Below are 26974 nucleotides of genomic sequence, written 5' to 3' on the forward strand. Positions count from 1 at the left end.
CTTGCACGATTTTAAAATGTCACAATTAAACGTGAGCTACTTTCCCCCCGTCCAAAAAAAAGAGTGTCACTTTTGTTGTATGCAGGAATATATAATGGAAGCAATTGACTCCATACCAAAGAAAGACCAATATCCTGTAGAGCTTCCCATGATATAGTACTCAGCAGCAGCCAAGGGAGATAAGCATGAAATTTGTGGATGAATAGTGGAATTAGTTTTATTCTCCCAGAAAAGCATGGCCATCTTTTGATCAATCCAAAGGGTTTTAGGACAAAGGAAAGAGTTCCCTGCAGTGAACATTTGTGTACATGAGACCTTGCCATTGGGTGATATAATGGCTTGACTTGCATCCTGCAGGGTGACCTAGGCAGAACTGAGAAGTAAGTCTGTAAGTGGAGAAATATCTCAGGAATGGAAGAGAACCTGACCTGGCTGAAAGACCCAAGGGTATGGGTAAAAAATTTCTAGTGTTTATCTTTAATAGTTATAGTCACATTACAAAAATTATTGGGTAGTGTTCCTGCCTGAGTCCCAGGGGGGCTTTCAACCTTCAAGAAGATTGGAGTTTGACCTATAGATCCTACAGAGTTAAATAAAGTGCTAGGGGGGAGTTTTCCATAAGTAAGCAGAAAAGGTTGTTTAGATTGGCTATGATATTCCATAACTTCGATAGGAAGCTGATTACCAGAGGGTCCCCAGTGGTAGACAAAGGAGAGTTCTCTACAGATTTTCCCCTCATAAGGATTAAGAGGGTGCATCTTTCCTGAACCCTGAGGGGAGGAGTTTATACACAGTCAACTGTTGATAGCATACAATGAGTTTGTATGTTGCAATAATCTCTGTGTGGCCCTTCATGGCTCCAAAATATGGGTGTGAGGTAAAGTCAGTTTGTGTTTTCTGTTTGACAGAGAGAGATTACATTCAAAGGGAGCATTTTATAATACAGTGCGAAGATGAGTCTGAGGGACACAAATGGTAGTTGGATGATCCTTAGGAGGAATTCACGGAAGAGGAGAAGGAGTTCAAAGATGTGATTCCATTTATGTTGAGGCAGTGGGGTGAACGGAGTTTCCCAGGGCTTAGGTATGTAGTTACAGAAAAAAGGAAGGAACCTCTGGCTGAAAGAGAAGAATTTTGTGTTGGGAAAAGTCAGAAAATTCACCCTTCAGAAAAAGATCTTAAGACTCAGAGAAATCAGTAAGGGACAAGTGATTAAGCTCCTGGAGCATAATAGGGAAATGAGGTGATACTGTGAAATATGAGATCCATAAAAAGTTATGGTACAGAAATGGTATCACCTGGAGCATGTTAAAATAGCAGATGGCAGTCTCCTGTGGTCTCACAATGATAACTGGAATTCAGTGTGTTTCCAGATGGGAGTGTTGTCTTGATCCTGAAGACATGAATCCAGGAAGAAATACTTGAATATTTAACTGCTGTAGGAGTTAGAAGTACTTGATGGGGACCTGTCCAGATAGAATTTAAGGGTTCTTTATCATAAGGAAGAATTTTGAGATATATCCATTCTCTGGACCCAATGGATAGATTTTCTGATGACTTTTCTGTTAGGTCTTGTTTAGAGTTGTTGACATGTCGGTGATCATAGATATCTGCGATGGTTGTTCATAGTGATTTTACATACTGGGTCAAACAGTGGGCTTGAGGTCTGATAAGAGATTTGTTTGAATTGTATGGTTAAATGGTAGGAATGGTCTACAATATAACAGTTCAAAAGTTTTTGTCTTTGGTGACTCAGGCTCAAAGAAGTACTATTGCTGCCAGGTGCTAGTGGCTCACGCCTCTAATCCTAGCTACTCAGGAGGCAGAGATCAGGAGGATTGTGGTTCAAAGCCAGCCTGGGGAAATTCTTCTCAAGAACCTATCTCAAAAATACCCATCACAAAAAGGGCTGCTAGAGTGGCTCAAGATGAAGGCCCTGAGATCAAGCCCCAGTACTACAAAAAATAAGTAAGTGCTATAAGAAGCATAATAGGCCAGAATTTCTGAGTTCTTGCATAAGTTTGGTTATATGTCTTTGTAGGGTATAGTTAGGATTTTCTATCTTTTGTGAGGATTGGGGTGGTGGTAGGCACCGTGTAGGAAGAATTTAATTTAAAAAGCAGGTATTAGTGGTTCATGCCTATAATCCTGGCTGCTCAGGAGGCAGAGATAATGAGGATTACAGTTTGAAGTCACCACCAGAAAAATAGTTAGTGAGGCCCTATCTCAAAAATACCGAACACAAAAAGGACTGGTGGAGTGCTTAAGTAGTATGATCACCTGCCTAACAAGCATGAAGTCCTGAGTTCAAACCCCAGTAGCAAAAAAAAAAAAAGAAAGAAAGAAAGACAAGAACCTGGCAGACTCTCTGAGTTACCAGTGAGAGAAAGGTTGAGTTACAATCTGATTGTAGACATACAGGGAATCTAAAATGCAATATTATATGTTCAATGAGGGTGATAATCACCTCTGAGGACTTCACCTCCAAGGACTTTTCCACTTGTGTAGGAAAAGTATCTATATATCCCATGAAAGTATCCTCAAAAACAGGCAGATATTTGAGACCCTAACAAGGGAGCATATGGATGAAGTTGAATTCCCAGTCTTCCCTTAGTAAGGTCCCTCACCTCAGAATAGGTTCCCTTTGATTATTTGAAAGGTGTTACTTGATAGTGGTCTAAGGAGACTTTGGTCAGAAGATTTCAGGTACTTGCATCCTGTCAATTCCTGAAGAATTCAGGCAGGATGTAAAAATGTAGTGAAAGTGATAGTAAAGTTTATTGAAGGGAAGGGAGGCAACACAAAAGAAAGAAATAGGCTCCAGACAAATTGCATAGACTCTTCATGTCTCTTTTAAAGGGCCTTTATAATTGAAAGGACAAATGGCAGGACAAATCTATGCAGTCTTTTCAGGATGGAGTAGAGTGTTTGATAGTTTTGATTGACAAGATCTTATCATACAACATGGGACTCTGCACATCCACTTATACTAACTCTCAGGTATTTTAGTGACATGCATAAAGTGAGATCAATATTCATGTTTTAAGAAGAGGCCTTTTACCCAATCAAGTATAGAATACTCCCAAGGCTTCCTGTCTCTGGAGAAACTTACAACTGCAGAGGATTTACAATGAAAGAGGACTCTGCAACCTTTGCAGTTATAAATTTTTTCAATTGTAAAATTTTAGAAGTTGTAGAGTCCTTTTTCATTGTAAATCCTTTGCAGTTGTAAGTTTCTCCAAAGGTAGCATTAGGTTGAGAGGAGGAAGCAGTTTAACATGAAATGCACTGAGAAAAGGCTCATGGCACCAGAAAGTTCCATGACTCCTTTCCCTATTAACCAGTCTGCCTTACCAGCACTGCAAAAAATGTATGCAATTCTGTAAATTGGGCAGGGGATGTAACTCAGTAATAGAGAGCTTGATTTGTACACCCAAGACCTTGAGTTAAAAAAAATTCTGAGTTCGATCTCCAGCACCACAAAAAAAGTACGCAATTAAATAAATTGGTCTGAGTCATTTGTTCAGTAGTGAAGTGCTTGCCTAGCATATGTGAGGCCCTGAGTTAGATCCCCAATACTGCAAAAGTAAAGGAAAAACTTGGCATACTCTCTCCCCATTCACCATACATAGAAACCATTATTTTACACATATTCTGAATGCTAATAGGACTCACTGAAATATTCCCATACATTCCATGCATGCACACAATGTACATTGATTATTTCCAACCACTTCATCTCTCCTCTGTCCCTGTACCTTTCTCAGTCTTAAGTAATCATTATGGGTGAGGTTGAATTGCCAATCTTCCCTTATTAATGTCCCTCATCTCTAAATAGGTTCCCTTTGATTAGATCCCCAGTGTGAAACCCACAATTAATCCTTGACATGCCCTTCTTCCCTTCAATGTAAATGGAAACCCATTGAAACTCAGAATAATGCAAGACCCACCTTTTTCCACAGCACTCCTATCCAATCAACCTAATGGTCATCTCTTCATTAGGAAAAACCTCAAACCTTTGTCCTCCCCATCCCCTCCCTTATCACTAATAGGTAATTCTTCTTGTCATTTCTCAGTCTATTTAAAAGACATTTCTTCATAACTACCTTTGTTGTGATGAGCTACATATCCAACATAAAGTCAGTCTCCTTTGATTTTAATCACCGAGAGCTCACTTAATTTTTCTAATATAGCCTTTACCACAATTTGTAATTATATGTTCAGTTCTTTGTTTAATTAGATTCTGTCTCTTCCACTGAATTGTCCTTCCTGAAAGTACAGGAGAATACCTCTTTTTTCCCCTGGGGAAATGAAAATTATTCTATTGCTACATGTTCAGCCCCAAGTTTTTCTTTCATTAAAAATTATACCCACACTAGCACATGTTTAGCCACATCATAAATGTTCAAAATTCTGGGAGTTGAAATGAATCACAGAAGCATCAATTCTACCCTCCATGTACCCCCACAACATCACTTTGTGCTACTTTGCAACCATCAACTGTCTAACTCACTCTCATTTTACTTATTTATTTATTTATTGGTGATACTGGGTGTGAATTCAGGGCCTCTGCTTGCTAGGAGCCACTCCACCAATCCTTTTTTGTGAGAAGTTTTTCGAGATAGGGTCTTGCAATCTAGTTGCCTGGGCTGACTTCTAACTGGGTTGCTCCTGATCTCTGTTTCCTGAGTATCTAGGATTACAGGCATAGGCCACCATCACCCAGCTCCCTCAGGCACTTTCTTTGTTCCCTCCCCACTAGTGGCTAAACCCCACTAACAACATTTCCCTTGTCTGTATTCAGTGAACTGAAAGGATTTTTAGTAATACACATTTATAAACAATTTTAATAAATGATTAATAATGTAATTAAATTATTAATGTAATAAGTATAAAAATAGTTAACCTTAAATGTTAATAATACTCATTTATAAGCAATTGTTGATAATACACATTTACAATCAAATTGTCTTTTCTTCAATCCATTCCCACCATGTAGCTGTCTAAGCTAAGTACAAATTTAATCATGAAACTCCTCTGCTCAAAATTACTTCCTTCCAGCCTTAAAATTAAGATCTTTTCTTGCTTTTCAGGACCCAAGTCACCTGGCAAGGAAACCAGTATGTCACCTACCACCTGGCAAGGAAACCTGTACATCACCTCCACTATTTTTTTCTTTTTTAGTTACTCATTTCCAGCCTTACAATTTCTGCTAAGCTCCAGTGTTTAAGTTGCTTCAAGGATTTTGCATATATAATTACCTCCTGCTAAAATGCTCTCCACCCACTCCCCATTCCAGGTCACACTACAAGCCCACCTTTTACTCGCTGTATTCTAGTCCTTTCTAAATTGTGATTTGAATAGTTTTCTAATTTAAAATAACTTGCAGTCAGCTATCATTCACAAGGACACTTAACTTCAGGGAATCTGACCCTTGAGACATGTTTTTCCTATCCTACCACTGAGCTTGAGTAAATACTCCCAGACAATAAATCATATCCCAAGAATATTTTTTAGTGTGAATACACTACATTATAAGAATTATTAAAACACACCAGGTACAGTGGCTTACACTTGAAATCCTAACTAGTTGGAAGGCTGAGATTGGGTAGATGTCAGTTCAAGGCAAGCCCAGACAAATAGTTTCAGAAACCTCATCTCCAAAATAACCAGAGCAAAATGGACTGGAGGTGTGGCTGAAGCAGTGAAGCACCTGCTTTGCAACCATGAAGCCCTGACTTCAAACCCCAGACCAACCAAAAAAACCCAAAACAATAAAAGAGAAATACTAAAACACATTTCATAATAAAAGATGAAAACAATGAAGTTCATAAGTGAGTTTTTAAAACAAAGTGAATTATACTTGTAAGAGATGCTCAAACTGCTTTTGCCAAAAAGGAGTTAGGCAGGCTAGAATAATGGAAAGTTTAGGACTGAGACTCTACCTTGACACACCTTAAGAGCTCCATTGTAATTACAATAAATTAGAAACAATGAGAAATTCCTCCCTCATGTGTGGAAGTCAAAAGAGCCGGGTAATAACATGCCCAGGGAGGAAAAAGGGAAGGAAGGACCAGAGAAAGAAAGATCCATGATCTGAGGGTAGAAGGAATATTAGGGACTGCAAAGGGAAATAGGAGGAAGGAAGTGCAAATGGAGGGGACCAAAGATAGAAGGGTGGGTAGATATGATCAGTGCTTCATATATGCATGTATAAAAGTGTCACAGTGAATCCCATTCACTTGTAGTCAGTGTGTGTTAATAGTGAGCCAATAGTTATCAAAATATCCTCAGACCAGCAGCCAGGGTGTACAACCTGGGCAGTCCCAGAGAATCCCTCCTAGGTTTAATACTCTGATGTCACACTGTTGGTATCAGGGATAAGGATACCCATGTTATAATTTTTGACCCAAAAGACTAGTACCTGGTAAGTTGGTCCTGCCAAAATTATTAGCATCACCTGGGGAGCTCTTTTTCATATATACTACAAAATAGGATGTATTTATAGGGTACCAAGTAATTTTTAATTTGGGTATACATTGTGAATTGTTCAAATCAGTGTAAACTTGCCATCATCTCTTCAAATAAGTATAATTTCTTTAAGTGAAAACATCCAATAACCTTCTCTGTAGCCATTTTGAAATATAAAATCCATTATTAACTATACTCACCTTATTGCACAATAGAACAGCAGAACTTACTTTTCTCATGTACCTATAACTTAGTGCCCATTGACCAAAGTTCCCCATCATTCCCTCCCCTTTCTTTCACCCGCATTTGATAATCATTTTACTTTGAACTTCTATGAGATCAACTTTTCCTATTTGTTGATACAGTTTCTCAGTATGTTAGCTAAGCTGGTCTGGAGCTCATTATCCTTGTGTGTTAGCCTACCAAGTGCTGGGATTACAGGCATGAGTCACCATGCCTAGTTTAAATCAACTTCTTTAGATTACACATATGAAATGTTTGAAATACAATTTCTCATGTCTTATAAAGTGAATCACAAACTTTACAGTAAAGTGAATATGGTGGTACACCTGTGGTCTCAGGTTCTTAGGAAGCATAATACACTCTTAAGCCCAGAAATTTGAGGCCATCCTGGACACCAGAACAAGAAAGAAACAAAGGAGGAAGGAAGGAAAGAAAGAAGGAAGGAAGGAAAGAAAGAAAGAAGAAAGGAGGGAAGAAAGGAAGGAGGGAAGAGGGGAAAGAAAGAAGAAGAGAGGAAAGAAGAAAGAAGAGATAGAAAAAGAAATATAAAGGGAGGAAAAAAGTAAAATGAAGGGAAAGGGAAGAGAAGGGAAGGGAAGATAGGAGAGGGGAGGGGAAGGGAGAAGGGAGAGGAGAAGTGAGGAGAATAGAAGAGAAGAGAGGAGGGGATAGGAAAGCACAGCAGAGGAAAAGAAAGGGAAGTGAAGGGGAGGGGAGAGGAGGGAAGGGTCCACTCCATTGGGGCCAATAATTTGTGATTAAGTGACTTTCATGCATAGTCATGACTGAGGTATCATCTTCTACATGAAACATCTAACTTTTCATTAACTTCTCAGCATATTTCCAAATCTGTCACTAAATTCACAATTCCATGTAACTATTGACTTCTACCTTTTAGCCTAAAATTGCAGACTGATTCCCCACTCAAAATAATCAGTACTTTCTAAAATTTTCTAATGGCTAGAGGCTGCTCCAAAACTTTCCCTCATTTGCCAGTGTCAATCAATGCAACTTCACAAAGTACACAAGTGAAAAAAAATTATTTGGAGTGACATGAATTTTAACTTGGGAGACACATGTTCAGATAGCTCTGAAATAGTGTATCAAAGAATATGAGGGTGATTTAAGCTTATATTATGCAAATGGTGCTTAATTACAAAACAGTAAAAATCCCTTTGTGGAACAAATTCTGTTAGAGTGGAGAACAGGTGTTGTGCCATGTGGCAGATAGAAGATAAAGAAAAGAATGTATTTACTTCATTTAATTACTGACTAAAAAATAATCCAACAATCTGTTCACATGCATTTTGTTTTTCTGGCCAAGATGTTTCTAGGATGTCTGCAAACAGTGAAGGCAATGAAAGATCCCATTCCTATGTGGCAGCAATTGTGGTGCATAAGTCCTGATTCTCTAGTGGTCCTCTAACTCCATTATTTCTTTGTTTTGTTTTGTTTTAATAGTTTTTAAACGCACACATCAATGGAGTTCAGTGTGATACTTCATTACATGTATGAGCATTGTCTGATCGACTTCAGCCTCCCTTTTCTACTCTCTCCTCTTGTATTTCTCAATCTCTAGTAATCACCATGCTTTCAGGTTGTGTTTTGTGTGTGTTTGAGCTTCCACATTATTAGAGAATGTCTGGTACTTCTCTCTTGTGTCTGGCTTATTTCACTTAACCTATTTTCTCCAGTTCCATCCATCTTGCTGCAAATGACAGGATTTAATTCTTCTTTATGTCTGAGTAATACTCCATTGTGTATACATACTAGATTTTCCTCATCCATTCATCTGTTGATGGACACTTTGGCTGAACCCAACCTTAGCTATTTTGAAGAATGCTACAATAAGCTCTTTCAGGAATGGGGCTAAAGTGATCAAGATGTAACTCAGTGGTGAAGCACTAGCTTAGCATGCATGAGGTACTGGGTTTAATACCTGCACCACAAAAAGAGAAAAATAGTTCAAAATGAAAAGGTCTTTCAGAGTTGTTTTTTTCTTTCTTCTTTTTTTTTGGTGGAATTGGGGTTTAAAGTCAGGACTTTGCACTTGCAAAGCAGGCTCTACTGCTTGAGTTCTACCTCTAGTCCATTTTATTCTTGTTATTTTGGAAGTGGGATCTCACAAACTATTTGCCCATTCTAGCCAAACCACCATCCTCCTGATCTCAGCCTCCTAAGTAGCTAGGATTACAAACTTGATCCCCAGTCACCCAGCTTAGAGTTTCTTTCTTACTTTCCTTTTTCTTTCCTTTCTTTTCTTTTTTTGTACCAGGGCTTGATATCAGGGCCTTCACCTTAATCCAATCCACCAGCCCTTTTTGTGGTGTGTATTTTGGAGATAGGGTCTCATGAACTATTTGCCCTGGCTGGCTTCGAACCTCACTCCTCTTGATTTCTGTCTCCTGAATAGCTAGAATTACAGGTGTAAGTCTCCTGCCCCTGGCTAGAGTTTCTTTTATTATAGTTTTTTCTTTTATTTTCATACCAGGAAGGGGAGGATGATACCTGCCTGGCTATAAACTCACATGATTGGTTGTAGACCCAGCTTTATAAGACAGACATGGAGATTTGAGGAAAGGAGGCCAGTTTTCCCAGTCAACTCCTTGTTATGATCAAGGGACCTAGTAGAATGTTGGAAATGGCCCTCTCTTACAACTCAAGGGTTTTTGTTCTATGGTTGTTCACTACCTCCTTCCCTCCTTTTTCTCCTTTCATTTTCCCAACCCACTCTAACACACATCTTTTTTAAATTACTTTTTATTTTTTATTTATCACACATTAATAATATGAAGAGATTTCATTGGGATAATTCCATACAAGCTTACAGTGTACCTTGAAAAATTCATCTGTTCTATTATATTCCCATTGTCCCTCTCCCTCTTCCTCCCTCTTTCAGTGTTTGCTGGGTTTCATTATGCTGTCTTCATAAGTACATATGTAGCATATGTTCATCCACTTCCCCCTCAGTATCCCTTCCTTTCCCTCTCATACTGATTCCTCCCAGATAGGCTCCCATACATATTCATGTCCAAAAATCATCACTGTCATCTTCATTTCAGGTCTAGGTTCCACAACAGTGTGAGAACATATGATATTTGACCTTTGAGATTGACTCAGCATGATGATCTCCAGTTCCATCTATTTTCTGGCAAATGACATAATACATCTTTTTTCTTTTCCAGTGCTGAGGATAGAGCCCAGTGCTTTTACACATGTGAGTCAAGCGCTTTCCTATGGACTTACACTCCTAGTCCCAAATACAACTTTCTAGGGAAGAAATCACGTGAAAGTTGAGAATCTCTTTTTAAATCCTAATATAACTATTATAATATAACCATTTTATTATATATACATATATATATACATTTATGTGTGTATACATACATACATATAACCAATACATTATACATGTATGTATGTATATATACACACACATATACATATATAGGTATATATTCACAAACACATACATATATATACACATACATAATATAACTAATACAGCCAATGAGTGAAAATTTTGTGCTACCTAGTTTATTTTTTCCCTTTCCATATGCATTTCTGGAATGTGAGAACTGAATTATATTCCCATTACACAGATGAAAAATAAAAGTTCCAGCAGTTTCAAGGTTTTACTTCCGTGATTTTCCACAGGATTTGAATCAGATGTGGCAAATTCTACTCCATGTTCTAGCAACTTCAATAGCAGTGGCACTTAAAGTTTGGTCCCACTGAAGGAATGGAGGATGGACTGTGGGAGGTCCCAAAAGGCGATAAGTGGTCAACGAGACACTTCTCCATAAGAAATGCCTGTTTGAATATGAAAGGCATCTCCACCCTCAGGCAATGCAAACTAGGCTATAAAACCCACTCCCCACCCTGGCCCATGGATCACCAGTTTCCGGGTCCCCCTTCATTCTCCAATATGCAGTCTTTCTCTTCTCTTTTCTCCAACTAAATTCTCTATAAATAAAATCTTTCCGACCTCTGCAGTTGGAGTCTGCCTGTGCTTTCATTTCAGAGCAGGCTCAAGAACCCTGAGCATCTGAAATTCCTGCCCGTGTCATCTGTGCATCATATTTGGTGACACACAAAGGGATCAGCTTTCACCTGAGGTCGGTATAGGTTGTGCCAAACTGAGAAAGACTGCCTAGGAATGTGACCTTGAGTGTCTGGCACTCCGGTGGAGTCTGTTTTCCAGGAGAGACCCCCCCCCACCATGGCCTCGCTGTGGTGGAACTCCCAGGTCGACCTTTTCTCTCTCTCTCTCTCTGTCTTGTTAAGGAGGGTTTCTTCCTTGGGAAACTGAGGAAAAGGTCCGAGCCCACTACAGCTGTACGGCAGGCAATCTGAGGAAACTCAGAGGCCGGGCAGGGGTTTGTACTGCACTGCCAATGCTACGTGGGTGGAACTCGACTTCAGTGCACCAAGGCTTTTTCTTTTTTCCCCTCCTTAAACGCTAACACTCTCTGTCAAGATCTGACCAGCTTAAGGGGAGGTCCGAAAACAGCCGGTGGAAAGGAAAGTTTGTCTTCAAGCCACAAGGTGTTCTGGCCAGGGCACTCCCCGGTGTCACCCAAAGGCTGGAGATGCAACTTTTTGACCCGCCCTGAGGCTCCAGTCTTGGACCTCCCCAGCCATGTCCGTGGCAAACAGACAACCAGATCTCTCATGCTTTCTTCATGGTTTCTGTGGCCCAAGAGTGGAGGTCACCTCTTGCTTCCAGTGCTCCAGTACTGCCTTTGGGCAGGATCGACCTGGACAGCAGGGATGATCAATAATCCCTCATGTGTTGAGCCTGGAAACTCTCTTTTTCCCCAACCCTCAGCCTCTCTTTCCCCTTCCCCAGGCAGTTCAGGATGAGTGTCCCCCTCCCCGCCTTTGCTGTAAATAGCAGTGAGCTTCTTCAGGGAGTTTGGGAAAATCCCTACAGGCATCAGAAAGTGCTAGTCTCCAGTTTAGGCTTGACTGTCTTTGTCCAGCATCAGATTAACTGGTTAAACAGGTTCTGCAGCCTGCCCTCAGGGAAAGGAGAAAAAAATACAGTTAAAAGGCAAAAAACTCAGGTCTCCATTTTTTTTTTTTTGCCCCTTATCAGAGCAAAAGCCTCCAGATGCTCTCTCTCCTTTCATAGAAAGCATATATGCTTCATAGGATATATAGGGGAACAAAAGTCTACTTCATCAAGAGTCCCCATCTATGCCTCTAAAGGGGTCCTCCTTCTGGCCATGCAAGCCCTCTTGGTTACTTTGATAGAGTTATTTTTTTAAATTACAAGCGTTCAGCTGGTAGAGGAGAACTAGGCCTACTTGGGTCGCAGGGCAAACAGGCAAGTCAAAATAGATGAGAGATTGGTCAAAGATCATCTCAGGGGGGTGGGTGCAACTGAGATATCTATCTGTAAATCCTCCACGACTCTACCCACGAGTGGCAGTGGAAGGAGCAAGGGAGAGCAGGACGCCCTCTCCCACTAGAGTTTCTCCTTATCTGGGGACGCGTAGATAAAAGGAGAAACTTGTTAAGCTGACCAATTTTCCCTTGTTTCCCTTTTTAGATGGGAAATCAAGCCTCGAGGATCCAGGAAGCATCCCCCCTTGCCTGCTTATTAACTCAAGTTTTACTGCACCCAGCCTTGGCCACAGTATCCTCTGGGAGATGAGGAAAGATGGCCAGAAGGAGGGAGCATTAATTATAATACCATTCTTCAATTAGATATGTTCTATAAAAAGGAGGGAAAGTGGACCGAAGTTCCATATGTTCAATAGTTTTTTTTTCCTAAGAGACCACTCAGAATGGCTAAACAAATGCAGGCCAGATACCCAGATCATGGTGACCATTTGCAAAAAGCCCCCAAACTCCCTTGAGCAAAAAAACCCTTCTAATGCTCCATCAGTTCCCCCTCTTCCCCCTTACCCAGCCACCTCACACACTAGACACTGTCCCACAGGACTCTACCCCCTCCAGTTAATTCCCGGAGGGGACAGAGCTCATGTTCCTTTTAGAGTGAGTGAACTTAAAGAAATAAAAAAGGATTTAGGAAATTACACAGAAAATCCAGATCAGTACATCCAGGCATTTAGAGAAGTCAGCCAAAAATTTAAACTGAGCTGGAAAGATGTAACGCTATTGCTATCTCAGACCCTCACTTCTCTGGAGAAACAGCAGGTTCTAGATCAGGCAGTCACAGCTGGAGACAATTATCATTTAGATAAAAGTGGCCCTACAGGCCTGTCTCCTACTGGGTCCTCACAGGAGGAGGAGGGGGAGGGAGAAGAAAGACAAAGACATTGGATACCTAGAAGGGAGCCTCAATTCCCAATTCCAACAGGAGATCAGGCAGTGCCTAGGTATGACCCTAAGTGGTACCCTGAAAATGACAAGGATGAATGGAGTTGTAATCATTTCATCCACTGCATTCTTGAGGGACTAAGGAGAGAGCCAAGGTAAAACCTCTTAATTACTCCCAAGTCACAGCTGTACAGCAAGGACCCTTAGAAACTCCAGTAGCTTTCCTACAGAGACTTAAGGATGCTTTACAAAAGCATACCAACATTATACCAGAGTCACAGGAAGAGGAAATAGTCCTAAAAGACAAATTTCTAACACAGTCCGCACCAGATGTCTGTAAAAACTTCAGAAATTGGTGGCTGAAGGGAGCAGAGATCTGGACCAATTGGTCCATGTAGCCACATCTGTATACTATAACAGAGACTTAGAAAAAGAAAGGAAGGACCTGGAAAGGGAAAAGAGAAAGGATAAGCGGCAGGAGGCTCTGATCGCAGCTCTCTGAGAGGCTCCCCTGGGGCAAAGTCCAAACCCGAGGACATGCTTTCAATGTGGACAGGCCAGCCATTTTAGGAGGGAGTGCCCCTGGAGAAAGCTACCTCCGGGACCCTGCCCCATTTGTTGGGGGAAAACATTGGAAGGCACACTGTCTCTGGTTCTCAGGGGAACCGAGGTCAGAGCCTCCCACCCAATGACAGGTCCCAGGGCCTCCCATACAGGCTTCTGTAGCCACTGTAAAAGCAGAAAAGCCCCAAATTAAACACATGGTCAGCCTCCTTATCAATACTGGAGCCAGCATCTCAGCTATTCCTTTCTCTCCTGGACCCAGGTCCTCCAAGAAAATTACTGTTCGAGGCATATCAGGCCAGCTTCTAGAACATTATTTCACTCAGCATTTAGTCTGCTCCTAGGGAGATTTCCGTTTCTGTCACTCCTTTTTAATTGTCCCAGAACCCCCTACTCCTCTGCTAGGGTGAGACCTTCTATCCAAATTGGGGGTACAGCTTCTTTTACCACCAGGAGAGTACTTTTGCTTGCCCCTAATAGAGGAACAAGTAGACCCCATGTGTGGACGGATGGACACACTGTGGGACGGGCACGAACAGCTGCTCCAGTCCTAATTCATCTCAAGGACCCCTCCTGGTTTCCCCATCAAAAACAATATCCTTTAAAGCCAGAAGTTAAGGAGGGGCTAATTCCCATAATCAAAGACTTAAAGAGACAGGGACTGCTAATAGAATGCTCCAGCACATATAATACTCCTATTCTTGGTGTTAGGAAGGGACCTAACAAATGGGGGCTAGTCCAGGATCTCCGCCTGATCAACGAAGCAGTAGTGCCTCTCCATCCTGTAGTTCCAAATCCCTATACGCTTTTAGCCCAAATACCTCTGGGTACTACTTACTACTCTGTCCTGGATTTAAAAGATGCCTTCTTTTGCATTCCCTTACACCCTAAAAGTCAACCTATCTTTGGATTTGAGGACCCACAAGAAGGTCTGGACAGGTCACTTGGTCTGTCCTCCCCCAGGGATTCAGAGACAGGCCCCATCTCTTTGGGTTAGCTCTAACCCAAGACTTGGCAGAATGGCACTACCCACAAGCTACTCTGCTACAATATGTAGATGACTTCCTGCTCTGTGGCCCAAATGAGCCTGTCATTTCACGAGCCACTGAGTCCTTACTAACCTTCTTAGCAGATAGAGGTTATAAGATCTCTAAAGAAAAAGCCCAATTGTGTCAGTCTAGGGTTACATATTTAGGTCTTGTCCTGGAGAAAGAAATAAGGTCTCTAGGAGAAGACAGAATCCGTCCAATCCTGACATTTCCTCTACCTAAAACTCTAAAATAATTGAGGGCCTTTTTGGGTGTCACTGGATACTGTAGAATTTGGATCCTGGGATATGCAGATCTAGCCAGGCCCTTATATCAAATCCTTAAGGAAGCACAGAAGGATACCCAACCCTTTATTGAGTGTGATGACTAGTCAGAAAATCCATTCCACAGGTTAAAAAAGGCTCTTATGACAGCTCCTGCCCTGGGTCTCCCAATACAAGACAAGTTTCAATTATATGTCTATAAAAATGGAGGACTGGCAGTGGGCGTGGTGACTCAGCTCTGGGGCATCACTCCCCAGCCAGTAGGTTATGTAAGCAAAGAGTTAGATCAGGTAGCCAAGGGATGGCCAGGATGCCTCAGAGCAATGCTACAGTAAGCCTTCTAGTGCTTAAAGCTCAGAAACTTATCCTAAACCACCCCCTGACGGTTTATACCCCACACGACCTAGGGAGAATTTTAAACTCAAAAGGAGAACTTTGGCTATCTGACAGCCGTCTACTTAAATATCAGGCCCAGCTTCTGGGAGGAACAGAAATAACTTTAAGGACATGTCAGAGCCTAAATCCTGCATCCCTTTTACCAGAGGCAGAGGGAAATCCTGAGCACTCATGTGAGGAAGTACTTATGGAAAATTATGCTGCCCGACCTGACTTAACTGATAAGCCCTTAAAAAACCCAGATCTAGAATTATACACTGATGGCAGTTCCTTTGTCAAGAATGGTGCCAGACATGCAGGGTTTGCAGTTGTGACAGAATTTGGCATCCTCAAATCAGGTCCTCTTCCTCCTAATACAAGTGCTCAACTGGCAGAATTAGTGGCCCTAACAGAAGCCCTAAGACTGTCAAAAGAACAGAGAGTAAACATCTATACAGATTCTAAGTATGCCTTCTTAATCTTGCATGCTCATGCAGCCATTTGGAAGAAAAAAGAAATGCTAACTACAAGAGGAACAGCTTCCCATAGGGATAAGAGGGAGGTTACTTTAATGGTTTTAGGGATAGCAGCATTAGTTGCAGCCCTTGGTGGAATCAGCTATGGGGTAATTGCCAATCATGTAACTGCAAAAAACCTAACCAAAGTGGTAGAGGACACCTCAGACCAGGTAGGCCTTGCCATTAAGGACATGCAAAGGTCTTTGTGGTCCCTTGCCTGTATGGTAATGGACCACCGCCTGGCCCTAGATTTTCTTTTGGCTAAACAAGGAGGGGTATGTGCCATTGCCAATACCTCCTGTTGCACATATATAAACACTTCTAGTATTGTAGAGGAACGTGCAGATTACATTGTCCAACAGGCTAAATGGCTCCAGGAGCAATCTCTTGAAACTCAGGTTTCTACTCAGGTATGGGAACAAATAAAATCCTGGCTTCCCTCCAGGACTTGGTTCCTACCCTTCCTGGGGCCTATAGTTGCCCTTGTCCTCTTGCTTGTGTTTGGGCCTTGCATTTTAAACTTACTTGTCAAGTTTGTTTCTCCTCGCCTAGAATCCATCAAACTACAAATGCCTCTGGTGGAGATGAAAATGACCTACTACCGAGGTCCCCTTGACAACCCCTCTCGTGGTCAGCCCTGATGCTGCGGGCCCCTTCATCATCCCCTGTCAGCAGGAAGCAGTTACTGAACAGATTTCGTCATCCCAATCCCTAACAGCAGTTAGGGCTACCATTGAGAGGGGGGAATGAAGGAATGAAGGATGGACTGCGGGAGGTCCCAAAAGGTAATAAGAGGTCAAGGAGACACTTCTCCTCCCTAGGAAATGCCTGTTTGCATCTGAAAGGCATCTCCACCCTCAGGCAATGCAAACTAGGCTATAAAACCCACTCACCACCCTGGCCCACGGGATCACCGGTTTCCAGGTCCCCCTGCATTCTCCAATATACAGTCTTTCTCTTCTCTTTTCTCCAACTAAATTCTCTATAAAAAAATCTTTCCAACCTCTGCAGTTGGAGTCTGCCTGTGCTTTCATTCTCAGAGCAGGCTCAAGAACCCTGAGCATCTGAAATTCCTGCCTGTGTCATCTGTGCATCACCACCATGGGCAGTGTTAGTGAGGCTTGTTAGAAATGCAAATTCTAAGTTCCCACACTAGACCTAGTAAATCTGAATCTCTTGGATGGGATCCAAAGTCAAGTGTTTTAACAAGCCCTTTGGGTGATTTGACTTACACTAAAGTTTGAGAGCCACAATGGTGGAGTAATTTTCATCTTCCTAGAGAGTAATTCTCTAGTCTCTGTCCCTTTTTTGTTCCCTGCTGTGTGGACCTGGGAGGATGGGTGTTGAAAGCTTTCTGATTTTCTTTGTCTTTTCATGTCTGACCCCTGAGGGGTCATTATGGATGATCACTGTACCTTTATTTGTGAGAATAATTGCAGGACAATTAGAAAACCATTCTGCTCTTTGTGACTTCTAAGCATCCTCCAATGAAGAATCCTCTCCCAGGATCTAGAGGTGCAGAGGGGACTGAGCTGAAGAAGATTTAAACCTTTCACAGACTGTGGATCCTTCCAGGGTATGCCACTATCCTTTCTGAGCTGGACTTGGAGGTGATCTTACCAAGAACAAAGAGAGAGTGTGAGAGAGAGAGAGAGAGAGAGAGAGAGAGAGAGAGAGAGAGAGAGAGAGAGAGAGAATGGCTCTATTTTCTTAAAAGGGGCATTTGTATCCATGAAGTTTGAGAAAGGAGGGGCAGGTGATTTTTAAAACACCAGGAAGGAGAGGGGCAGAAATAAAAGTAAAGGAGAGCCTAGCACAGCACAGGAGGCTATGCCAATAATGTTAGCTACTCAGGGGGCAGAGATCAGAAGATCATAGTTAGAAGCCAGCCCCAGGCAAATAGTTTTTGAGACACTATCTCAAAAAACCCTTTAAAAATAAATGGCTGGTGGAGTAGCTCAAGAGGTACCTCAAGTGTGAGGCCATGAATTCAAACCCCACTGCTGCAAAAAAAAAGAAAAGAAAAAAAAGTAAATAAAATAAATCAGAATGTGTTCCCTCAACACTTTTTAATTAAATTCTTTTAAAATTACATAATTATATAAACAATAAAGTTTACAATTTTGATCTTTTTTTTACATTTTTACATTTTTTACATTTTTTCTGTGGCACAATGTGGTGGCTTTAAGCACATTCACATTGTCTGCAACCATCAACACTATCAGAAATTTTTCTTCTTGCAAAACTCAAAAACTTGACCCCATTAAACACTAACTTCTCATTCTCTTTGCCCAGCCACTTCGTCTTACTTCACTTATCTATGGATAGTTAGATATCAGTAGAATCTCAGTGTATGCTTTTTTGTGTCTGGTTTATGTCACTGAACAAAAGTTCATCCATGTTATAGCATGTGTGAGAATTTCTTTTCTTTTCAGGGATGAGTACTATTTCACTGTATAAATATACCACATTTTGTTAATGTATTTATCTACATACACACACTTGAGTTTGCTTTTAGCTTCTGGCTCTTGTGAATGATGCTGCCCCTAACATGGGCACACAAATATGTCTTAAAGTCCTGGATCACAATTATTTAGGGTAGATATCCTGATGTAAATGCGAACTGCTATTTTTACTTGATTTATTTACTTTTTCACACAGTCTCACTGAATTACCCAAGCTGCTCTTAAACTCCTGTGCTCAAACCATTCTCCTACCTCTGCCTCTGGAGTAGATAGGACTAGAGGTTCAGACCACTGTGCTTGGTTTGGTAATTTGGTAATTATATTTTAAATTTTCTAAGGGATTCTTCAACATTTTAATACAAAAAGTTTGTAAAGAGTCCCTTATTGGATTTAAATTTTCCTAAATATATAATCTCCATTAATGTTTCCAGAGTGCTTACAGAGTGTTAATGCAACAGACAATCAGCCTGTCGATCAGAAAACACAGGGAAAAGGGAAGAGCCTAAACCAGGCTGAACATTTGTCCTCTCATAGTGGACCAGAACAACTTCCTGCTATACCACAACTTTGTTTTGTGTCAACCATAGTACTGCTACTAGTAAAAGTAATAACAACAGCAATAATTACAGCTACCATTTCTAGAGTATCAACCATGTCCCTAGTAATGAGGAAATTTTATTTTTTCTGATTTATTTATGTGTTTAGTTTTTGTGGTACTGGGGTTTTAACATAGGGCCTACACATTGAACCACCCCAGTAGCCATTTTGTGATGGGTTTTATCAAGGAAGGGTCTTGAAAATTATTTGCCAGGGCTGGCTTGAAACTGTAATCCTCCTGATCTCTGTGTCCTGAATAGCTAGGATTACAGGCAGCTGTGAGCCACCAGTGCCTAGATGTACAGGGTTTTTCACTATGATATTTCTATACATGCTCACAATGTACCTTGGTTAGATTCATCCCCTCCATCATTCTCCATAATCCCCTTGCCTGATACTTAAAACAATTTCAACAGATTTCAATGTTTTAATTTCATGTAAATCTATAAAGTACCTTGACCATATAAACTCTCCTTTGTTCTCTCCATTCAAGTCCCCCACCCCCACCACTAGTATGTAATCCCTAACAAGACCTGTAAATTTATTACAATTTAACACTAATTTAACAATAGCAGTCAGGCTTGATAGTTCCTAAAATATGATTTTTAAAATTTTTTTTAATTTTAGCATTAGAAAAGCACACCCATTTTATTTTATATATCATAATACATAAAATTTACCCAAGAAGTAATGGTGAAGGAAAGAATGAGAGGGAGATTATGAAGGGAAAATGTCTTAATAATACTAGAAGTTAAGGCATCAATGGAATTTAAGTAAAATTCTAGAAATAATTATTAGGTGCTCCACACCTTTTTCCAACAAATGATAGTTGCATGTCTGTTTCACTGTCACACATATCTGTGTTCCAGCAGGCCACTCAACAAGATGGAATCAGAAATCCAAACAGGTGCAGCAGAATTCCTCCTCCTGGGACTCTCAGAGGATCCAGAACTGCAGTCCATCCTCTTTGAGCTGTTGCTGGCCATGTATTTGGTCACTGTACTTGGAAACATGGTCATCATCCTGGCAGTCAGCTCTGACACTAAACTCCACACTCCCATGTACTTCTTCCTTTCCAATTTGTCCTTTGTTGACATCTGTTGCACCTCCACTATAGTCCCTAAGATGCTGATGAACATCCAGACAGAAAACAAAACCATTACTTCTGCAGGCTGCCTTACTCAGGTCTATTTTTTCTTGCTTTTTGTATGTATGGACAATTTACTCTTGACCATAATGGCCTATGATTGCTATGTAGCTATTTGTCATCCTTTGTATTATACAGCCATCATGAACCCTGACCTCTGTGTCCTGCTGGTTCTGGTCTCCCTGTTCATCAGCAGTGCAGATGCCCTGCTGCACACTCTGATGATGTTGCATCTATCTTTCTGTACACACCTAAAAATCCCCCATTTCTTCCGTGAACTTACTCAGATCCTCAAGCTTGCTTGTTCCGATACTCATATCAATAACATCCTGGTATATTTAGTAACCATTCTGTTAGGTATTGGTCCTCTCTCTGGAATAAGCTTCCCTTACACTCAAATTATCTCCTCCATCCTGAGAATCCCATCAGCTGGTGGAAAGTATAAAGCTTTTTCTACCTGTGCGTCTCATCTAATTGTGGTTTCCTTGTTCTATGGGACTTCTATTTGGGTTTACCTTAGCTCTGCAGTTACTGATTCTCCCAGGAAGACTGCAGTGGCCTCGATGATATATGCTGTGCTCACTCCCATGATGAACCCCTTCATCTACAGCCTTAGGAACAAGGACATGAAAGGGCCCTTGAGAAAACTCACTTTAGGATCATTTTCCTTTTCATGCTTATATTAAGGGCCTTAAGTGTGGGCTTCCAGAATCAGAGAGACTGGGCATGCCAGAAATCCTGTCTATTTCTTAATTCAGTTCTCCTGGCAATGACTTACCATGATATTTGAAGATAATTAGTTTTATCTTGAATCCTGCTTCCCTATGTTTTACTCTATGTCATTGACTTACTAACACTTTGTGCTCAATTTCTACTTCTATAAAATGGACAGAGGAAAAAATCTCACTTAGTAGTGATTTTTTTAATTATAACCCTAGTATGGTAATATCTGAGAAAATTCAATAAATTTTATGTGAATAGAAATTTGTCTTTATTGAGCACTACTAAAATTAAAGAAATAATCACTGAGTGTAGAAAGCCTGTAAGGGATGCTATTTTGCTTCCAGGTTAATTTTTAGCTGAAATCTCACTTTGAGTCATCTTCATTTTTCTTATTACTTTGTGCTCATTTCTGCTGGACTCTATACAGATAAATGATTTCGAATAAAGTACTTTGTGATTTCTCATGTAATTTCTACATTATATAAAAATGCATTTCTTTTTGATTAGCAGGTATTAGTTGAACAGGAGAGTTTAATTGTGACATTTACATATGTGCTTACAATGTTTCTTAATTAGATTCACCCCTCCATCATTCTTCTTCATCCTCCATTCCCCTAGAAGTGCATTTCTTTCTTTCTTTTTTGGTGCAGTACTGACTGGAGCTTGAACTTGGGGCCTCATGCTTGATATTTCCACCAGAGCTTTGTTGAGTTGGGTATTTTTCAGATAAGGTCTCATGAGCTATTTGCCCTAGAATGGCTTCCAAATGACCTCTGCCTCCTGAATAGCTAGGATTACAGGCATGAGCCTCTGTCACCTGACTGGAAATGCATTTATTCACATCCAAATATAAGAGGACATCTTTTCATGTTCCTGTGATTTATTTCTAGTCTAGTTGCACTGTGGTCAGAGAATATACTCTGTATAATTTTATTTCCTTGAAATTAAAAATTCATCTTTTATAAACAAATTTGTGGTCAAACTTAGTAAATATTCCATTTGTTCCAAAAAATTATATGTGTGCTATACAATTGTGGAATGCATTGTTCTTTATATATCAAAAAGTTAAGTTTGGACCAGGGAAGGTGACACCACCAGTAATCCTAGCTACTCAGGAGGCAGAGATTGGAGGATTATGGCCAGCCCCAGGTGGTTAAAAAAAGTTTGCAAAAAATGTTTGGAAGACCCCATCTCATTTATTGGATGGGCACGGTGGCTTTTGCCTGTCTTCCCAGCTACTCAGGGATGCACTAATAGGAGGACTGTTGTTCAGGATGGCCCAGGTATAAAGTGAAATGCTGTCTCTAAAATAACCAAAGCAAAAAGGGCCTATGGTATGGCTCAAGTGGTAGAGCACCTGCCTAGAAAGCATGAGGTCCTGAGTTCAACCAGCAGTAACAGTCCCCCTCCAAAAAAGTTAAGTTTCTTTTTCATGTTCAGATCCTGATTTTGTTGATCTCATTGTATTGTTAATCATGGAGTAACATATGCTAAAATCACCTACTTTGATTTTGAATTTGTCTATTTCTGTTGTAATTAAGTCAAATGACTATTAAATGAGTATACATTCAGAATTATCATTGTCATAGCTTTCTGGTGCCTCTGACCTGGAAATTACTGTGTAGTTCAGGCTGGCCTTGATGTCATGATTCTCGTGTGTCAGCCTCCAAAGTATCAGATCTTTTATATTTATGAAGTCACCTTTGCTATAATTGGACAAGTTTTTACATTAATGTCTACTTTGTCTGATAGTAACAAATGGTAGTTACATGAGCCTTTTCTGTGTCCTCCAGATGATGGGAAACCTGGATTCAGTCCATACTTCCAATTGATTTACTTCCAAAACTCCTTTATTTCTAAGACATATCTTGTTATGGTCCCAGGGCAAAGAGAGAAGACCTTGACTCTCACTCTTCACTCCTGAGCCACTTCAGATTCACATTGCTCCTCAACTGGCTGTTCTCTAAATTTAGTCCTGGTGCCCATTTCACCTCTTTGGAGCCATATCTTCTCCTGGTATGTACATAGTGATTTGTTCTATATTCTTTAAAAGATATGTGTTTCTTATTTTATTTTTGGTAGGACTGAAGTTTTAACTCAGGACTTTGCCCTTGCAAAGCAGGTACTATACCACTTGAGTCACCCTGCAGTTCATTTTGCTATAGTTATTTGGAAATGGGATCTCATGAACTATTTATCCAGACTGGCTTTGAACTACAGTACCCCAGATCTCAGCCTCCCAGGTAGCCAAGATTACAAGCATGAGCCACTGTTGCCTGGCTATTTTTATTTTTATTTATTTATTTTTTTTGGTGGGACTGGAGTTTGAACTCAGGGCTTTACACTTGCAAAGCAGGTGCTCTATCACTTGAGCCACAACTCTAGTCCCAATTTCTCTCTCTCTCTCTTTCTTTTTTTCCATCTTTCTTTTTTGTGGCAGTACTGGGGTTTGAACTCAGGGCCTTGTGCTTGCTAGCAGGCACTCTAGTATTTGAGCCACATCCCTAACCCCTTTTTAAATTTTTAATAAATTTTTTTTAGTTTTCCCATTGCAGATGGGGAAATAGAGGCATAGAGAGGTTAAGCAATGTCCCCAAGGCTGCACAGCTGGCCTGGATTAGTGAAGATCTGGATCCAACAGCCCACTGAAATTCCACACCATACCCTCCATTCCATGTGGCCTGAATAAGCATAATATCTAAATGTTTTCTTAGTCACACAGCATGGAATTATTTTTGAAATTAAATTAGTGTGAACTGAGACAACAAAGGGGCTACTCTTTGATTCAGAATCCTCAAAATAGAGCTGTGGAGACACTGAGAGGATAGGGTCCGTGGATATTTTCAACTGAATATTTTTTTATCTGGACCCTCACTGTTGTTATGTCCACAAATGCTGAACAATAACTAATAGACTGTTGGATCTATGAACTGGCTGTTTTCTTCACCAATCATAATTTTGCAAAACAGTTTACATAATCGAAGTTTTTATTACTGACCTTTTTGCTTCCCTTTACAGCATAGTTTAGTTGCTACTCATCCCTGGGTCTGCAGTATTGCAATTCCTTAAAAGATCCAGAATCAGTATTTTTTATTCAAGTCTCATAGCTGGTTTTGTTTCAGGTTTATTGACACCATGAACTTTGGGCAGTGATTCTTATTATAGTTGCCAGGTGCTAAGTACTTACATATACTACACTAGTGATTCTCAAAATATAGTTACTGGACCAGTAGTAGCAGTACCCGGAAAGTTGATAAAAATAGAGAATCAGGAGCTGGGGGCATAACTCAAGAGATAGAGAGCTTGCCTAGCATGCCTGACATCCTTTGCTCAATCTCCATTAGGGATTAAGGGTCTCATGTGTATAATGCTATCATTCCTGAGGAAGAGATCAGGAGGATCAGAGTTCAAGGCCAGCCCAGGGAAATAGTTCATGAGCTTCTATCTCCAAAATACTCAAGAAAAAAAAAGGGTTGGAGGTGTGGCTCAAGTAGTAGAGAGCCTACCTAACAAGTTGGAGGCCCTGAGTTCAAATCCTAGTACTGTAAAACCAAATAAATGAATAAAAACAAATAAATAAATAGGAATGCAGATTCTCAGCCCCCTCCCCAGACCTATTGAGACCTGGAAACCAAATTCTCACATGCTCCAAATCAGGACTTTGTTTACCCCCGAAAGCCCAGTATTAATTAATTACCCACACATACTTAAATATGCCCCTGTTATGGCTTGAAGAGGTCCCCAAGATTCATGTGTTGGAAACATAGTTTCTTCTATTTCCATGTCCTCAATATTTACAGGTGGAGCTTTCTGGGTGCAGTTGTTTTTTCTTTTTTCTTCATTTTGCGGTGTTAGGATTGAATTCATGTCTCATGCATGCTAGGTAAGCACTTGACTTGACCCTGTAAATAACTGGGGTTAAAGGACTCATAGGGTCAGGCCCTCATGATGAGATTATTGGCTTTATAAAAAGATGAAGAGCTGGGGGAATGGATCAAGTAGTAGAGTGCTTGTCTGGCAAGCTCAAGGTTCTGACTTAAAAAAAAAAAGCCAGGTGCTGGTGGCTCATGCCTGTAATCCTAGCTACTCAGGAGACAGAGATCTGGAGAATCTTGGATGGAAGCCAGCCTCAGTAAATAGTTTGCAAGACCCTATCTCGAAAAAAACCATCACACACAAAAAAAGGGCTGGTGGAATGGTTTAAGGTGTAGGCCCTGAGTAAAAGTCCTAGTAATGGAAAAAAAATTTTTTTTAAAGAGGAAGAGAGAAGAGACCAAGCCAGGACCTCTCTTTCACTCTTGCAAGTTCATCTGGTGCAGATACTACTTTAAAGCTGGTGTTCCTAACTTTACGACTGAGAAATTCTAAAGGAGGAACCCAACTTTCTAATTTTGTTTTGTTTTGTTTTTTCTGGGTCTTGCCAGAAAATTTCTTACTCAGAACCAAGGAAAATCTTCCTGGCAAAATTGTCAGGTTCTGGGTTGGCATTCCAGGTAGAATTGACAACGTTCTGTGATGAATTCCACGCATATGTGCAACATATAAAGGATCCAAGGCAGGGAAGCGGTGGCTCATGCCTGTAATCCTAGCTACTTGGGAGGTTGAGATTGGGAGGATCATGGTTCAAGGCCAACCCAAGCAAATAGTTCTGGAGACCACCTCCCCACCTCCAAAACAACCAGAGCAAAGTGGACTGGAGGTGTGGCTTAAATGCTAGAGGGCCTGCTTTGTAAATGTGAAGCCCTGAGTTCAAACACCAGTCCCACCACAAAAAAAAAAAAAAAAAAGAGAGAAGGTGTTTAAACTGGACAAGTGCCCATAAAACTCCAAGTGGGGAATGCTGCAGTTTGGCATCTAGGGTAGAGGCGTGGGATATGACTGCAAATTTGAGAGTTTAGATTTTATAAATAGTACTTGAGGTAGGAATAGTCATAGTCACTGCTACCAGAGATTGATTTGAGGACGAGAAGACAGTGAGGAGTGACCTACATAGCACTGGGATCATTAGAATCTGGAGAAACATGCTGTGTGGTCAGATTTCAGTAGAGCATCCCTGCTGTGCTGGTCAAGCTTACGAACTACACATCCCAGAATCCTCTAATCCTAACTTCCGGGTTAGAGGCTACCAATGCTGTCCCGCGAGATTTAAAGGCGGAAGTGAAGCGGAAGCCATTACTCTCCGGAGGCAATTGCACTCGGACGCGGCAAAGGAGAGTTTTGTAGCTGCTACCTTCTACCTTTTTGGGGACCCAGGCCTCCCTGTAGGGTATAGGACCTTTCGTGTGAAGTTCTCATCCTTCGGCTACAGCTTCCCAGACCTCCACTTCCTCGTTTCTACCCAGAGTCCTGTAAGCTCCACTTTTATCTCTTAACCGTTTACATCCCGGTGTCCCTGAGGACCCGAGGCCCTGAAGCAATTGGGAGTAGGAATAACGGGACCCGATAGCTGGCGAAGGGTGTGTTTTAGGTTCTGATTTTCACCACTGCATTTAGTGACGATGGAGGCATCTCTAACCTGGTTTTAGAAACCTCTTGATTCTTGGGGCGTAAGAGCCCAGCCGAAGCCAAACATAGAGGCCGGGGAGCTGACGGCAGGAATTGGAGGTAGCTAGGATAGAGGACTTTCTCTTCTGCACTGTAGTCAGTTTTGTCTTATATTCCATGGACATGCTGGTTTGCGTTCTGTTACCATTTAACTTGGAGAATGCCCTGTATATTTTAAGCTAAATCTTTGGTAGAGTTATTTTAGTTGACATTCTCGTGGACGTAGCCTGTAAAGTTGATAATGCAGTTTAACATTTTGTTACTTAACTCTGAAGTTAGTTTATGTAATACCGTGGTCACTAATGTTTTGCACTGAATTTTGCCGTCTTTTGTACTGTTTATTCTCATTTTTAAATTGGAAAGTAGGACATGTATGCAAAATAAAAGTATGGTAACTCACACTTAAAATGACAACAAAAAAGCGAATATATAAACTAGACCAAGAAGATTGGTCTAATGAGGACTGTGTTCTCTTTGTATGCTGCCTCTCCTATCCCCTGTGATTTTCTTTATGGATTTTACTGTTTACATGTGTGTTCCCCAAAACATTTACAATTTTGCTAGTTATTTGTGAATAGACTCACTTGCTTAAGTATTTCGTAGACATCCTTTTTTCCCAAAGTGATGGAAAAGAATTGCAAGTTACATGTTTCACTTAGAGATTTCTGAGTATCATGTCGATGAAAAAGTGTTTTAACACCTTGCCTTTCTCAGGAATGTCATG

General features: G+C 40.8%; 1 protein-coding gene across 1 annotated transcript; it reads left to right on the top strand.

Annotated features, from left to right (window-relative positions):
- Positions 1-19721: 19721 nt before the first annotated feature.
- Positions 19722-26256, top strand: LOC109678782 (olfactory receptor 7G3-like). Its single transcript, XM_020154229.2, has 2 exons — positions 19722-20634; positions 26228-26256. Exons 1-2 carry the CDS (start codon positions 19722-19724, stop codon positions 26254-26256), a joined length of 942 nt encoding a protein of 313 aa, XP_020009818.2.
- Positions 26257-26974: the final 718 nt, after the last annotated feature.

Source organism: Castor canadensis, chromosome 14 (assembly GCF_047511655.1).
Source record: "Castor canadensis chromosome 14, mCasCan1.hap1v2, whole genome shotgun sequence".
Lineage (NCBI taxonomy): Eukaryota > Metazoa > Chordata > Mammalia > Rodentia > Castoridae > Castor > Castor canadensis.